The sequence below is a fragment of the Suricata suricatta genome, chromosome 11 (genome assembly GCF_006229205.1).
Source record: "Suricata suricatta isolate VVHF042 chromosome 11, meerkat_22Aug2017_6uvM2_HiC, whole genome shotgun sequence".
Lineage (NCBI taxonomy): Eukaryota > Metazoa > Chordata > Mammalia > Carnivora > Herpestidae > Suricata > Suricata suricatta.
In genome coordinates this window covers 53990684-54005346 of record NC_043710.1, presented here as the reverse complement: position 1 = coordinate 54005346, position 14663 = coordinate 53990684, and the positions used below count along the sequence as shown (strand labels likewise).

At 56.7% G+C, this 14663-nt stretch overlaps 2 protein-coding genes across 2 annotated transcripts in view; one reads left to right on the top strand and one right to left on the bottom strand.

The window, feature by feature from the left end:
- Nucleotides 1-780, top strand: part of PHOX2A (paired like homeobox 2A) — a 4737-nt gene extending 3957 nt beyond the window's left edge. The window contains exon 4 of the mRNA XM_029915726.1: nucleotides 1-780. This exon is cut by the window's left edge and continues 65 nt beyond it. Within this exon, the coding sequence (XP_029771586.1) occupies nucleotides 1-143 (143 nt within the window). The 3' untranslated portion in view covers nucleotides 144-780.
- On the bottom strand, nucleotides 746-14662 carry INPPL1 (inositol polyphosphate phosphatase like 1; the record flags this gene model as incomplete). Its single annotated transcript, XM_029915629.1, has 28 exons — nucleotides 746-1571; nucleotides 1677-1810; nucleotides 2056-2728; nucleotides 3820-3960; nucleotides 4053-4131; nucleotides 4365-4520; nucleotides 4613-4700; nucleotides 5157-5245; nucleotides 5384-5497; nucleotides 6050-6139; nucleotides 6264-6345; nucleotides 6644-6732; nucleotides 6832-6931; nucleotides 7045-7183; nucleotides 7470-7566; nucleotides 8371-8488; nucleotides 8792-8988; nucleotides 9073-9175; nucleotides 9468-9574; nucleotides 9660-9810; nucleotides 9923-10021; nucleotides 10196-10285; nucleotides 10387-10480; nucleotides 10722-10862; nucleotides 11042-11162; nucleotides 11387-11537; nucleotides 11619-11682; nucleotides 14502-14662. Coding segments are annotated over 28 exons (3759 nt in total), but the record flags the coding sequence as incomplete, so codon positions are not given.
- Between the last annotated feature and the right edge of the window lies 1 nt (nucleotide 14663).

Below are 14663 nucleotides of genomic sequence, written 5' to 3'. Positions count from 1 at the left end.
GCGGGGGCGGCGGCCCGGGCGCAGGGGCGGCGGAGCTGCTTAAAGCCTGGCAGCCCGCGGAACCCGGGCCGGGGCCCTTCTCCGGCGTTCTGTCCTCCTTCCACCGGAAGCCTGGGCCGGCCCTGAAGACCAATCTCTTCTAGCCGCCGGACTCTGGAGGCTCCGGGCCTGCCCCCCAGAGACGCCCCTCCCCTGTCGGGCGCCCGCCTGGAAGTGCCCATCCGTCCCTACCCCTACCGTGTCCGACCCGTAGGTGTGCCCTCCCCAGCTTTGGAGACCATGTCAGGGCCACCCTCCTCCTCACCAGCCCTACCCAGCAGAGCGGGGTACTTTTCACTGGGACCGACCCCCTCCACTCCCCACTTCCAGCTTGGTTTTCTTTGGAACCGGGATCAAATAACAGCGCTGGAACATGAGGGTCCTCAAGTACAGTAACAGCCTGGCTCTGCAGCTGGCTGGGCCACTTAGCCACTAGCCTGCTGCCCCAGCCCCCAGGCCAACCCACACTGACCCCACCCGTTCTGGTCGTCGTTGGGATAATGAGCCGCCTGAAGGGTCCCACTGCCAATTTATTCCCTCCCATTCCCAGCCGGTCTGGCGCAGAGGTTAGGCTCGTTCAGAGCAGAGGGGCTGGCTGCCAGGGCATCAGGACAGAGGGGTTACCTCTTTCCTGATTTTTTTTTTTTTGTTGTTGTTGTTGTTGTTGTTCTTTTCCTTTGAAAAACTTGTAATTTATTGAGGTGAGTTTTGCTCAATCCAAATAAAACTTAATTTATTGAAGACATCACGCTGGCAACCCGTCTGAGTACCCAGGATGGGGCTAGGCTGCCTGCAAGAGCCCGGTTTCCCTTGCAATCAGCGAGGAACCCATTGCTGCCACACATCTGCACCCCACGGTGGTATAGACAGGAGACAGTGAGAACTAAGCAAACTAGCACTTTATGCCCCAGATTCTTCTCCCCACCCCCAATTGGCCCCAATAATATTAAAATGCCCACCCTCCCTAAACCCACGCAGAAAAGCTTAAATAAACCCCAGCCCGGTCGTTGGGCTATTCCTTCATTTCCGGACGGACACCCCCAGAGTTGGGGTTGGGAGGGGTCCTAGCTGAGCACCCCCCTGTGGTTCAAGGCCACATGGAGGGCAGCAGAAACCGCGGTGAAAGTGGGGGCTCAGACGTACCCAAATGGACCCTACAGGCACCCTGGGGCTGGGAGTAGGGGTCCAGAAAGGGAGGTCAGCACCAGAATAACCAAAGTCCTTGGTTTTCACAGCAACTGACCCTGCTGTAAAAGGTGAAGGGCAGGATGTCCTAATTAGGGCATTCCAACATGATTGGGCAGTGGGGACTGCAGATCCCCAATAAATAGGCAGAGAGGTACTGCCCCACCCCTCATAATTTTCAACTTTGGGGCTAAGGCTGGGCCTTAGTAGGGGCGGGGAGGGGCGCTGAGTTCGCGGCTTCGCAGTGCCACCGCTATCATTTGCTGAGCTGCAGGGTGTCCAGAAGGAGGCGCTTGTGAGCCGGGTCCTGCACCCCCGCCTCCTCCAGGTCCTCCTCGGTGATGTCGCTGTAAGGGTAAGATAGACTGGGAGATCGGCGAAACGGTCCAGAGGGCCCATAGCTCCGCCCCAGGGGTCGGACCCACCCCATCCGCCTCCAGCCCCGCCCCCACCTGAGAAACTCCAGGTCGTCCCAGCCATTGTGCACCAGGCCCTCCTCATAGCGCTCCAAACCGATGGCCCGCAGCCAGGCGCCCATGCCCGCCTCGCCCAGCCCGCTGGCCCGCCCGCCCTGCGGGCACGGAGCCTGAGGGAATAGGGGACGTCAGGGGGAGCACTGAGGGTACCCACAGAGAAGCACCTGCAGACAGCCACTTTCTACCACGTGCTCTAGGGAAAGAGGCCAGAACTGGGGCTGATTCATGTGCCCCCTCCCTCCCAAACTCCCCAGTCCCCAGCTCAGGGCAGAAGAGGACACTACTGAGTGCTGAATGGTGAAGTAAAAGGACAGCACCTCAGGTACACACAGAAGGCCACCCCTCATCCACACACCTCCTCTGCCAGGTCCTCCTGGATGCTCTCTCTGATGCGAGGTGGAGGGAAGCTGAGAGGCCGGCCATAGTCCGAGGGCAGTCCTCGAGGTGGCTGCAGCTCCAGGGGGCCCGGCAGAAGCACTGACCGGCCAGGCCCAGCAGGAGCATAGTCCACCTCACTCAGCGTCTTGGCCATCTGCAGCACCGAGCAGGAGCGATCGTCCCCACTGGCCACCTCCCCCAGGAAAGTGCTGGTAGGTGAGGGGCCTGGGGGCAGTGGGGGTCTTGGATGGGCCTTGGGAGGTGGTGGGCCACGGGCCTCACCCCCACTGCGGCCCCGGACCACTGGCCCTGGCAAAGGGTCCAGGCTAGGGGGCAGGAAGATGGCCGAGTCTGGCAGTGGTGGGGGTGGAAAGTCTGGAGGGGGCAGTGTGCCCCCAGACTCCTCATCTGATGAGCTCCCCTCTCCCACACGGGGAGGCCGGTGGCGCCCAAGCTGTGGAGCAGGCACTGTGATGGCCACTTTGTTCTTGGTGGCAGGTGGGACAGGGGCCCTGGCAGGTGAGGGCGGCTCCGGGGGCAGCAGCTGGTGTGGGACCCCTTCAAGGACGTAGTAGGCAGGGTTATTGAAGCTGTTCTTAGGTGGGGGGGCCGCCACCCCTTCCGGCTCTGGAGGCCCCTCTGCTTTCAACCTGCATTTGGGAGCAGGATAATTAAGTCAGGACCCAGAGACCATCGCAAAGGCAATGGGTGTAGTTGAAGGAGAACTGAACTGGGAGTCAGGAGATGTGGGTCCCTGGTCCTAGAATTGCATGAGACCTTGAGCACATCACTTTCCCTCTCTGGCTCGTGGTGTCTTCATCTCTAAAATTGAGTAGACATGGCAGTTGAACAGATAATCCCTAAACTTCCTTGCCTTACTTGCTAAGATTCTCAGAGTGTAAATCAGTGAAAACAGGTGCTAGAAGTCAGGGCAATGAAGGCCTTTAATGGGAATGACCAGCCAGATTTTGAAGGCCTCTGGAGGCATCTGAGGCCAATCTACTGAGGAATCTTGCCCAGGGATTCAGGTTAGTTTTACTCAAGCCTGAGGATAAAATCAAGGCGACCGGTAACAGGTGAAGATAAGTGAAAAAGCACCAAACCATACCTAGCTGCTTTTATTGAAGTTCAATTGACAATTGGATATACTTAGAAAGTAAGCCTCACTTTCCCAAAGTATGATCCACAGAACACTAATTCCCTGAGGTATTAATAGTTACTGGGTGGAAAAGAAGTTTCCTGGCCCATTAAGCTTGGGAAACTATATTCAACAGAGTTGAAAAATGGTTTCCTTCCTGTCCACATGCTCAGAGCTTTTGCGAACTCCTGTGCACTGGGACTATCTAAGAAAAGAATCTAGCAAGAACCATTTCCCAAACCCATTTCCAATAGGGATCTTGTAGACCCATGGTCCATAGTATGCACAGAGGGAAATCACAGGCTGAGGCCAAACTTTGAAAGCTCAACCTAATCTGTTTACATGGAGGGAACTGTTGCAAAGACAACTTCTAATTCTATTTTTTAAGGCAGAATGGGAAGGAAGGGCTGACTGTGCTCCCTTAGATTCAGAGAGCCACACCCAAGAGGGACCTGGCTGGCCAGAGTGGCCACAGGTATAGAGCCCCAGCACCGCCAGCCATGGAGCCTCAGGACAGTCAAGCAGCAAATGATCCCTAGGCTGGCCCTGAGAGCCAAGCCTAGTGATAGATAAAGTCAGGGGATAACAGGTTCCTTCTCTCACCTGGAGGTCAAGGGCTCCTCCCGGGGAGCAGCTCGAGGTGGCGCTGGGGGCCTCCCGGTTGGTGGTGGTTTCTCTGGTTCTTCGAATAACTTGGACAGTGGGCAAGAGGCCTCTGCGAGGGCTGGCTTGCGGTTCCCTGACCTGCCAGGGGTGTACAGGGATGAGATGAGTTAGAGGCTGACCCAAAGCCCTGGGCACCCCTTCACGGGACACCCAGCACAACCCCAGCTCACCTGGGATCCTGGCTGCCTCGAGACACAGAGGGGGCTTTGCTCTTTGCTCCTGCCTCGTCCTTATCAATGCTGATCCACTCTGAGAGAGGAAGAGAAAGGAGACTCAGAGAGGACCTGGGGCCCTGGACCTACTGGGCCTACTAGCCTCTTTCTAGCTACTTCTCAGGGCAGGCCCACTCCCAGCCAGGGCTACAGAACTTCCAGATATTCCAGGGATTCTAACATGCCCTCCCCACACCCCAGTCCTCCCTTACTAGATCTGCCCACACCACCCCATCTCATGTCCCGTATCCCTCCCAGTGGAGCCCCCACCGTAGAGTCGCTCACGGGTGCCCAGGCGCTCTGTGGGCACCCGCACCTTCATGGAGCCACGGATGTTGCCTGTCTCCTCGCCGCGGTGGGACAGGAAGGTCAGGAACTGCTGGGCTGTGCTGCCAATCATGGACTTGAGTGCCACCACACACTCCCCTGAAGGGCAGATAGGGCAGACCAGCAGATTGCCAAACCTTTCTAGGGCTCTGTTTGGCTTTCTGTGTCCTTAGGCACCCCTCATCCCTCACCATAGGATTCGTAGCCATCCATGGATTTGACGGTGAGCAGGAGGTGCTGGTCCTGCAGGTACTCAATGTCAGCCAGGATTGGCTTGAGCTGAGGAGCAGAGAGACCCAGTGAGGAACAAAGCCCCAACCATCTCCTCCTGCCCCTGACATGACCCACCCCTACCCTTAGGCTCATCCACACTCACTCCCACTCATCTATTAAGGAAAGATCCCAAATCCTTAACACAGAAGACACAGCCCCACATGGGCCCTGCGTAACATTTAACAGCATTGTAATTAATTCTCTGTATCCTCAATGGCTAACATAGGACCTGACATTTAGCAAAAACTCAAAAATTGTTTGTGAACGAATGAATGAACCTGCAACTTGGTTCCACACCCCTCAAATAAAGCAAATGCTCTCATCCTCACTCATGCCCAGCCCCCACTGCACACACGCACATACACACATACGCATGCACACACACGTACATACATGGACATGCTCCACTACACCTCTCCCCGTGCCCTCACCTACAAGCCTAGGCCCTGCCAAAAGCCTCACCGTGGGCAACTGGCGTGAAGACCACTGCACCTTGAGGAAGTTGATGTTGTCACTGCTCTGGGCATCATTCTCAAAGCTCTTCTTGTACTCTGGGGTGAAGGTGGGGAATACCCAACTGAGTGCCACCTCCCGGCTTCCCTTCCCCCTAATCCAGGGGGCTGACTGCTCTGGGCACCTCTGGCCCCCTATCCCTCTCAGGCCACACCCAACCCTGGGCCGCCTCTGACCCTCCAGGCAGGTGGAATAGAATTCAATGAAGAACTTGGTGCGGCTGGCTGTCTTCACAATGGCCTCAATGCTCTCAAACTCAATGTAGGCCTGGTCCGAAGTCTTCGAGAGCCCTGAGGGGTAAAGGGAAGAAGGCAGTCAGGAGGGCTGAGAGGGTAACAGGAGAAACAGGACAGAAACCGAGCCCTGGAAAGAAATCAGAGGTCCTGGAAGAGCAGGAAGGGAGGGCCCAGTAAGGAAGGCCAGGAGGGGCCTCCCCAATCCCAAAGCAACCAATGGGGAGACCTCAAAGCCCAGACCATAGACCACGGCAAACAGACAACCCAAGGATGACAGACCATCTAAGAAAGGGCTCGGGGATGAGAATGGCTGCAGGGACGGCCTGCAACAGTCCCCCACACTACCAGGCACACTCAGCGGCACGCATGTGGTTCCAGGCAAATACAGACACACATACATGTTTACACTCACACACACACACTCATGGGCATGTACTTCCCATGATGCCCCAGGCACACAGACACCCTCACACAGCACATATTCAGAAACATTCCTGCACGTCCATATATACACCTAAACACACGCGTACACACATATATTCAAACCTATGCACATCCCCAGGCCACCTGTGCCCACCCACCCACAAGCACATCCAGAACAGTCACCTTTCTTAGAGATGAACTGAGAGGTAACTCCAACCTCAAATGTCCCAAACACGGGGGAGTGGTCGCTGGTGACGATGTCATCAGTGCAACCTGGGATAGGAATGAGAGCTCAGGGGCAAGCTCTTTACTCTCCATTCCCACTTCCCAAAGCTAGAGCAGAGTCGGGACGGTGACCACACAGGCCTGCCCATCACCCTGTGCAGGAGGCTCTGACCATAGGAATTGCAGATGATGTGGGTCTCAGGGTAGGACTTCCAGAGAATCCGATCACACCACGAAGGCACATTGGTCCGGACCTGGGGCAGGGGATGGCAGCACAATCAGGTTCAATAGCTGAGGTTGCTCAGCATGAGCCCCACCCCAGAGCTGCAGAGCTGATGAGGCCTGACACTCCCCGCACACCAGGCCCCAGGGCCCACCACCTTTCTTGGGTCCTTAGAGCTCAGGATCACCCCTAAGACCTCAGAGGGACCTTAGAAGCTGGAACACTAACTGCCCAGACCCTTGACCAGACATGTACTCTTGATTCACTGCAGCCCAGGGGAGTCTCCCAAGCACTCCCCACCTCAAACCTGCCTGAGTCCCTTTACTCACCCCCGTTGGCTTCTGCTTGTGCCAGGCATATGTGTCCCGGGAACCCCGCTCATAGCGGTAGGTGGGCGGGAAGGAGATCTCCTCCTCACCTAGGAAAGGCAGGGAACAAGTGGGGATCAGGGCCTGCAAACCCAGGCGTATCATAAAGGCCCCATCCCTCAGAGACCTCCAGCCAGGCCCACACTCACTGAATCGAAGAAAAACCTTGTGCTTCTCCCGCTCCAAGTTGAGCTGGTCCACCCTGAGCAGGGGCTCAAACTCCTTCCTGCTGATGTAGTTCAGGATCTCCTGTGGTGAGGACACAAAGACTGAAAACTCCCTCGTGAGCCAGAGCCAGAGGTGGGAGCCCAACTGGCCCCCAGCCCAGCCTCCCTACCAGTCACCACTGGCCCTGTCTGCACCTGGATATCCATGTCCAGGCGGTAGTTGAGGTCCCCAAACCAGAAGAGGTGAGTGAAACGCAGAGAGATGTCAAAGGCACTGAGCTGTCGGTCACCCAGTGAGAGCAGCCGCAGGATGTCCAGGTAGTTCTGGTTCCGCCTACGGTGAGGGTAGGGGGAGGCCTCCAGGGTCACGTGCCAAGGACTGGCAGCAAGGTATGTCTCTGGGGTCAGGTACGGGGTAGGGATCAGGGTGCCTGGGGACAGAGGAAATAGCTGGGAACAAGATCAAGGTCAGGGACAGACAGCAGTCTTGAGTTTGGACAAGGGAGAAGAGGCTCGCTGGGGACAGGGAGGTAGGTGGGTCATGGACTGGGATACGGGAGAGGGAATAGGTCGTAGGTGAACAGGGAATGAGGGTAAAGATTGGGGAGGTGCCCCCTCACCGGGCAGTTTTCTCATTTCCCGAGGTAAGGTGGCAATTCACAAAGCCAAATGAGGTGCCATTGAACATGAAGGAGACGCCCACAGCCCCCTTGTTTCCTGTCAGGGCAAGCAAGAAAAGGCAACATGTGTCACCTCTGGAGGGCTCCCAACTCTCCCCTCTGCACGTGAAGCAGCAGTGGGAAGATTCTCCCAATACCCCCCCAGAGGCTGTGAGGCAGGCAGGCCCCTGAACACATCCCCTCCTCCCTGGAGGTGCCACACAGGTCACAGCGGCCCATCTGGATGGCCTGAGTCTCTGCGTGTGTGGACAAAGCCCCTGGAGATCACAGGGGATCCCAAAGGTGACACTGAAGAGACCTGCAGATTCTGAGCGGAATCGATGCTGAGGGAGGACTGGGCCACAAACCAAGAGACTCTGCTGGCTCCTCCACGTACTAGTTGTGTGACCTTGGACAGGTCACTCAGCGACTCTGCGCCTGAGCGGTTTTTGGGGTTTTGAGTTTGATCATCTATGAAATGGAGGTAATTATCCTGGCCCTGCCTTCCTAGTGGTGCTGGAAAAGATTTAGGGTATAAATATGCTTTACAAAGAGCTCCCTATAGGGACATGGGTGGCTCAGCCAGTTGAGCCTCTGACTCTTGATCTTAGTTCAGGTCATGATCTCACGTTTCATGAGTTTGAGCCCCACATCAGCCTCCGTGCTGACAGTGTAGAGCCTGCTTGGGGTTCCCTCCCTCCCCTCCCCTGCTCACTCATTCTCTCTCAAAATAAACTTTAAAAAAAAAGGAGTTGTGGGGGGCTTTCTATATAAGAAAGCTGAGACCAACCAAAAGGAGGAAGCTGTGAGCTGGAAAGGAAGCAGGAGGCGTAGACAGAGGGACCCTGCCCACCCTGCTCACCCAGGGTGTTGGCGATGCCAGTCTTCACGCTGGATGTACTGACATGGCTGATTCGGTTCTCGTGCTCTGGCTTGACCAGCACGGCCACCTTGATGTTCCACAGTGACTGCATGGCAATCTGGTAGAGGGTTTGGGGTCAGCTGGGGCCACTGTTCACATTCCCCTCCCACCTCCACCTCCACTAGAGACTGTTCTGTCAGTCATAGGATAGGAAGGTTTCTGCCACCCCTTTTTCCTGAGGGGCCAGAGAAACAGCACATTCCCATAGCATGAAGGACTCTGGTTAGATCTCTAAACGATATGCCCAGGGACCAAGGGGAAAGCCAGTCAAGTTGTGCTCCCCAGGGTCACCCATGAGGTGAAGCAGGATAGTATGGGGTGGTGTGTGAGTGGGGGACTGGACAAGATGACCCCCCCTCACCGGGCGGTAATCCAGATCTGTGAGCTCCTTGAGGCCCCCGCGTAGTAGGTCCAGCCACTCGCGGTCACCCACTGAGTTCTCCTGGGTCCCAAAGACATAGATGTCATGGGGTATGGTCACTGTGACTTCATCCAGGGTTTTCCCTAGACCCTTCGATGTGAACCATGATGTCACGTTTTTCGGAGGTGGTACACTTCCTGGAGGTGAAGGGGATGAGGGCGGTCAGGCCCTTGACCTGGAGCTATTCCTCTCTCCCATCCCAGCCCCAGCCTGGGCCTGACCCATGTTCCAGGTGCCTATGAAGACAGAGATCATGTCGGGCTCATCTTGCTTCGAGTGCTTGTTCTTCATGAGCTGCAGCAGCTGGCAGAAGGCCTCCCGCTTCTGGGGGGACAGCAACCAGTTAGGGGAGACCCCTGGTAGGTGGTAGGTCCCATGAGGTCATGCCTATGGGTCCGCTGCATACCCACTACTCAAGCATACAACAGGTGCTCAATAAATGTTCACTGAATGAACGTTTGACTCTACCCTCAGGCCACCCATTTTCAATACACATACTCTCTACCCTGTCAGACCCACTCCTGCCAAGAGGGATGACTGGCCTACATCACATGTTCTCTCCCCATCCCGCAGGGACCCCTGTGGCCCCCAGGGCCTAGCTCAACATGCTGCTCACCCGGGCACTGACAAAGATGAAGTCCTTGCGCTGTGTCCGATCCTTCTCCTTCTCAAACACGACTCCCAGCTTGTTCTGAACACGCTGGGACTTAATGAGCTGGCGGACTAGGGGATGGAGGATGGTCACTGGCCTGTGCACCAAGGCCTGGAGGCCACCCTGCCCACCACCCCAGGTCAGGTCCTGGCTCACTGCGGTCATGTGTGAAGGTCGTCCAGTCCTCCTGTGAGTCCCGCTGTCTCCGTAGCAGCACCAGCCGCCCACCCTCCACATCCACGCTCAGCGTGAACTTCTGTGACTTCCCAATCTTGGTCAGGTCACCCAGGGTCACATCCAGCTTCACCTGCAGGTCAGGAGGTATGTCGGCTGCTGAAAAGACCTTGGGGCAGGTGATACCCACTTTATCTCCAAATGCTCTTTGCCCCATGAGGCTGCACCTGACCCCCCTCTCGTACCTCAAAGGCCTGCACAGGGATGGTCTTGGCCTTACGTATGGATGGCTGCAGCGGCGCCGGGGGGGCTGTGGAGCTCATGTCCTGCAGGGCCTTCAGAGCCTGGAGTGGAGAAGGGCAGGCAAGGGCAGGGGACATGCTGAAAGCTGGGGCCAGGAGGGACACAGATGATGTTGGGGCCAATACGAAACTGTACATTCAGGGCTGAGATCAGTTAGGCCAATGCATATACTCAGGGACTGCTAGGTCAGGTCAGAGGGTCAGGGTTAAGGCTACCTTTTTCTGAATGCCTGACAGGAAGTCCTTTAACACGGACAGCTTCAGCACCAGGCTCTCTAGTTCCTGCTCCCCTGTCTGTGGTGGATTCTGCACAGAGAAAGAATAAGGCGGGTCCCCACCTTGCAGAAGGTCCCCCACCCAGCCTCAGAATGTGAACCCATTCCCCACAGGTCTCCTCACAATCCCACCTGTTGCTGCAAAAGGCGGGTCACCATGGGAGAGCTCTGCTGGTCAAATACCTTGGACAGGATCTCCAGGCCCGACAGGACCTTGTCCACCTCACTAGGAGAGACAGTAGGTCAGAACTCCCTACCCCAACTCAGGTATGGGAAGGGGGGCTGAGTGTGCAGCTTCAGCCTCTCCCATGAGGATACAAGGGTTCAGGTGAGGACAAGTCAGGAGGCAACAGCTGGCTCCCTGTTCAGGGCCAGAGATCAGAGGTCAGGGCATTTGTGCATCAAGAGGCCAGGTGAGGACAGGTCAGAGGAGAGGCTGCATGCATGGTGTCAGGTGCCCCAGGTACCTGTGGAGCCTCCGGCAGGAGGTGGCCAGGGTGCGGGTGAGATGGGGCAGGTTGCTGGCTCCGCCTCGCACAGCCTCCAGGTCCAGTCCATAGCTACCCTTCAGGTACTCGTGTGAGACAGTACTCAGCCCATTGGGAGTACTTCAGGGAGAGGTTAAAAAGTTGGTGAAGAGCCTGCTGACCCTGTCCCAGCACCGCCACCCTATCCCTAGATGAGACGGTACTGGTAGCAATCATAGCACCATGGATCAGGGCATCTACCTGTGGGGCTGAGATGGGATGACGGTCCCTGGGGGAGGAGTAGGGGGTTGTGATCTTACCTCTCAGCAGCTGGAGTTGTGGGAGTCTCAGGGGCTGCTGGGGGACTGCCGGGCCCCATGGGGGCAGAAATACTGGTGGAGCCAGAGCGCGGGGGCAGTGGGGGCTTCTCATCCTCTCCATCTGTGGACAGAAGTCAGTGGGGTAGCCATTTGGGCTTCTCCATGCTCAGTGAAGTATGGGGGGACACTATGGCTATCAGAGACTTCCATGGAGGTGGGGTCTGGCATCATGGTTAGGGGCAGGGAGTTTTAGGGAGGCAGGTAGAAAAGATACGTAAGGAAGAAGTAGGTGATGTCCGGGGAAGGGGCAGAGAAGGCATATGCACACAGCACAGCAGGCAGCACCTGAGACATCACGGTCGTCTGGTGGGTCTGGCTCTCGCTCCCGCTCCACAGGCAGCAGCAGGGCACACACAAGGCCCTGGTTGGGCTGGGCGTACAGGCCAATGAGCTCGCCCAGGGTCTGGAAGCGGCGCACAGGCACGCCCTGCGAGGTCTGTGAGCAAGCAAGGATAGGAGAAAGATCAGCCAGCCACAGGCTGGAATCATGGTCAGGGGTCAAGGTCCAAGCTCCTACCTGCACGGCCAGGAAGTCTTCTCCATCAGGTAGAATTCTGTATGTGTGCACATGCTTCTGATACCTGATAACAAAGCAGCAGTCAGAATCTGTCGCCCCCAGGCTGGGGTCTAAGCCCCCAGGAACCCATTCCTCCTGCCACCAGGCTCAGTCCCCAGCCTGCTCAGCTTCATTTTCCTAAAATCCTTTGCTCAGTCCACATAGGGTTAATGCTGAGGCCAGTGCACTTCTAGCCCGCTAGTGTTGCCAACAAGAGCAGGAATGACCAGCAACCCCCTACTCCCCGCCCCCCACCCAGACCTCCATAGGCTCCACACCCACCACAGGGCCCGGGAAGCAACAGGCAGCTCTTTTGTGGCCTCCACAGCTGTCTAAACAGCCCCTCTGGGCTGTGGTAGGAGCTCTGGCCCCCCGCCAGAGTAAGAGTCCTCAGAAGCCCGGTACCGTCTGTTTGCATGCATAGGCGATGTGCTAACACACGTGTGAGCCTGCTGTCTGTGTTTACGTTGGTGTCTGGCTCTGCTGGGGCTGGGTATGTCAGGGGCCATTTTTGCTAGGGAATATGAGGGCATCCCCACTTCTGCCCCCCTTCCCCAGATGCCAGGAAATTGGGATGACCCAAGGAGTCCCGTATGGGAGAACCAGGCCTGTAAGAGCCCCAGACAGATGAGAGGCAAGAGGGGTACTGACAGATGGCAGCAACAGCTGAACAGGTGACAGCTGAGCCAGGCCTGGGCAGCACAGGCCACACTCCCTGGGGGTGGAAGACTCTCTCTTGCAGCCATACCTCAGGTAGGCTTGCTCAAGGGAGCTACCCGGACCCATGTGACTGCTGGGCAGGAGTGGGGCACTGGTACCAGAGGACCAAATGCCTCTTTGAGGAGACCCTGCACATTGGCCACAGTCCATTCCCCACCCTCAAGTAAGCCCCCTTTGGGACCTCTCCTGGCTGCTGATGGGGCAACATTCTGTGCAGGTTATCTGTGAACTGGTTTGTGGACTGTGGGTTTGTATATATAACAATAGCATCCCATGAACTGAGTCCTGCATTGACAGGCTGGGTACTCACCACCCTACAGATGTGATCTCATTTAATTCTCACATTTTGATACAGATATTAGCATCAGCCCCACTCTCCAGAAGAGGAAATAGGCTTAAATAGGAAAAGTGATTTGCCTAAGATCACAGAACAAGTAAAAGGCACAGCTGGGACTTAAAGCCAGGGCAGAGACCAGTGCCTATATCCTGGCCTGCTGGTCAGATTGCCCCTGCCTGCTGGAGCAGAGGTGTGTCCAGAAATGCTACCCAAGTACAGGTAAGCAAGGATGTATTCTCATCACCTAACCCCAGGCTTCTAGCCCAATTCTGACCCCTCCTCCCATCCCCAGGCTGCTGAGATGCAAGGAGGAGCCAGAGTCAGCTGGCAAAGCGGAAGTCCCTGACACAGACAGACCCTCACTCCACCCATCTCCTCCCCTGGCAATGGAGTCAGGACTCGCCCCTCGTAGGACAATAATGTTCCTCCCCCAGACACAGGCCCAGCTGTCCCCACTCCCACTCAACAGCTGACCCAGCACCTGCCTCCCTCCCCTCGCTAATTAGGGGGTATGTCTCAGAGGGGACTGGGGGGCAGCATTCTGGGATATTCATTTCCCGAAGCTGTCCCTTGTTAGTCTCTCCTCCTGGGTGTCAGACTTGGGGCAAAAGCTGACATTTAGGGGACCCCTTCCTCTTCAGGTCCACTGCTCAGGGCCAGGGTTTCTCAGCACCAACACTACTAACATTTTGGACGCCATAATTCTTTGTTGTGAGGGACTATCCTATGCATTTTAGGATGTTTAGTGGCATCACTGGCTTTTACCCACTAGATGCCAGTAGCACTATATCCCACTTGTCACAACCAAATGTGTTTCCAAACATCGCCAAGTGTCCCTGAGGGGTAAAATAAACCCCAATTAAGAACCACTGGTCTATGCCAATGTACCCCCAAAGAAGTGAGGAGAACAGAGGGGTAAGGGACTGAACGATGGGGGTTGGGGAGGGTTCACAAGGCTGAGGAATATTACCAGATCCTAACAAGGTCCACAGGAGCCCACCTAGTATCAGGCCACGGGGCACAGGGGACAGCTCAAGGAGAAGACTCCAAACCCACTAAACTCACCCAGCACCACTGCCCCACACAGCTGATGTGTACAGGCACAGGATGAGATCCATTCAGAGACCTGCCAAGTCTGGCTCCACATTCAGCACCCATAGCTCAGGGCTAAGGCAGCCAGGATGCCCAGTACTAGGGCCCAGAGCCATGGCTCATGAACATGCCCATTGATTCATGAAATAATGACATGGCCCCATATAGCCTCACATCTCTTTTTCTCACCACCACTCTGCTCCACCAGCCCCAGACATCTACGGCCAATGAGGTCCCAACTTCAGTCCTGGGGCCACGGAAAGGACCCCTAAGGAAGCTGCTGGGCATCCAGTGTCTCTGGCACCAACTCTCTCTATGCCTACCACTCTAACACCCAATCCACGTATAAACAGAACTGCACACAACCGTGGAACGCACGTCCACACATCCTCCCCCCTCCCCAACGCCTTCGGCCTGGAGGATGCTTGAGGGGGTCTGCCAGAGACCCCTCCCTGAATTTTTCCCCATTAAAGCCAGCCTGGCTAGCAGGACCCCACATACTCTGCCCTCCAATTCCCAGCAAGTGTCCCCAGACACAGCAGGAAGGAAGTGCCCCTTGCATCCTTCCTCGGCCCCGGCTTAAAGCCAAACCCCCACTGTGGAGAGCGCAAGCGTCCAAGTGTCCCAGGCCCTCCGCACACGCAAGGAACCTGGGGCCGTCCCCCCCGCCCGCCAGGAACCCCAGCCCCACTCACAGGACGCAGAGCGCGAAAGCTCCCGCCACGCTCTCGCTGTCTCGGACCAGGAAGCTGCCATCGCGGCCTGCCCGGGCCAGCAGCTCCTCGGCGGCAGCTCGGCTCAGGTCGCGGTGGTACCAGGCGGGGGCTGGGCTGCCCAGCGCGCCCCCGGGCCCTGCA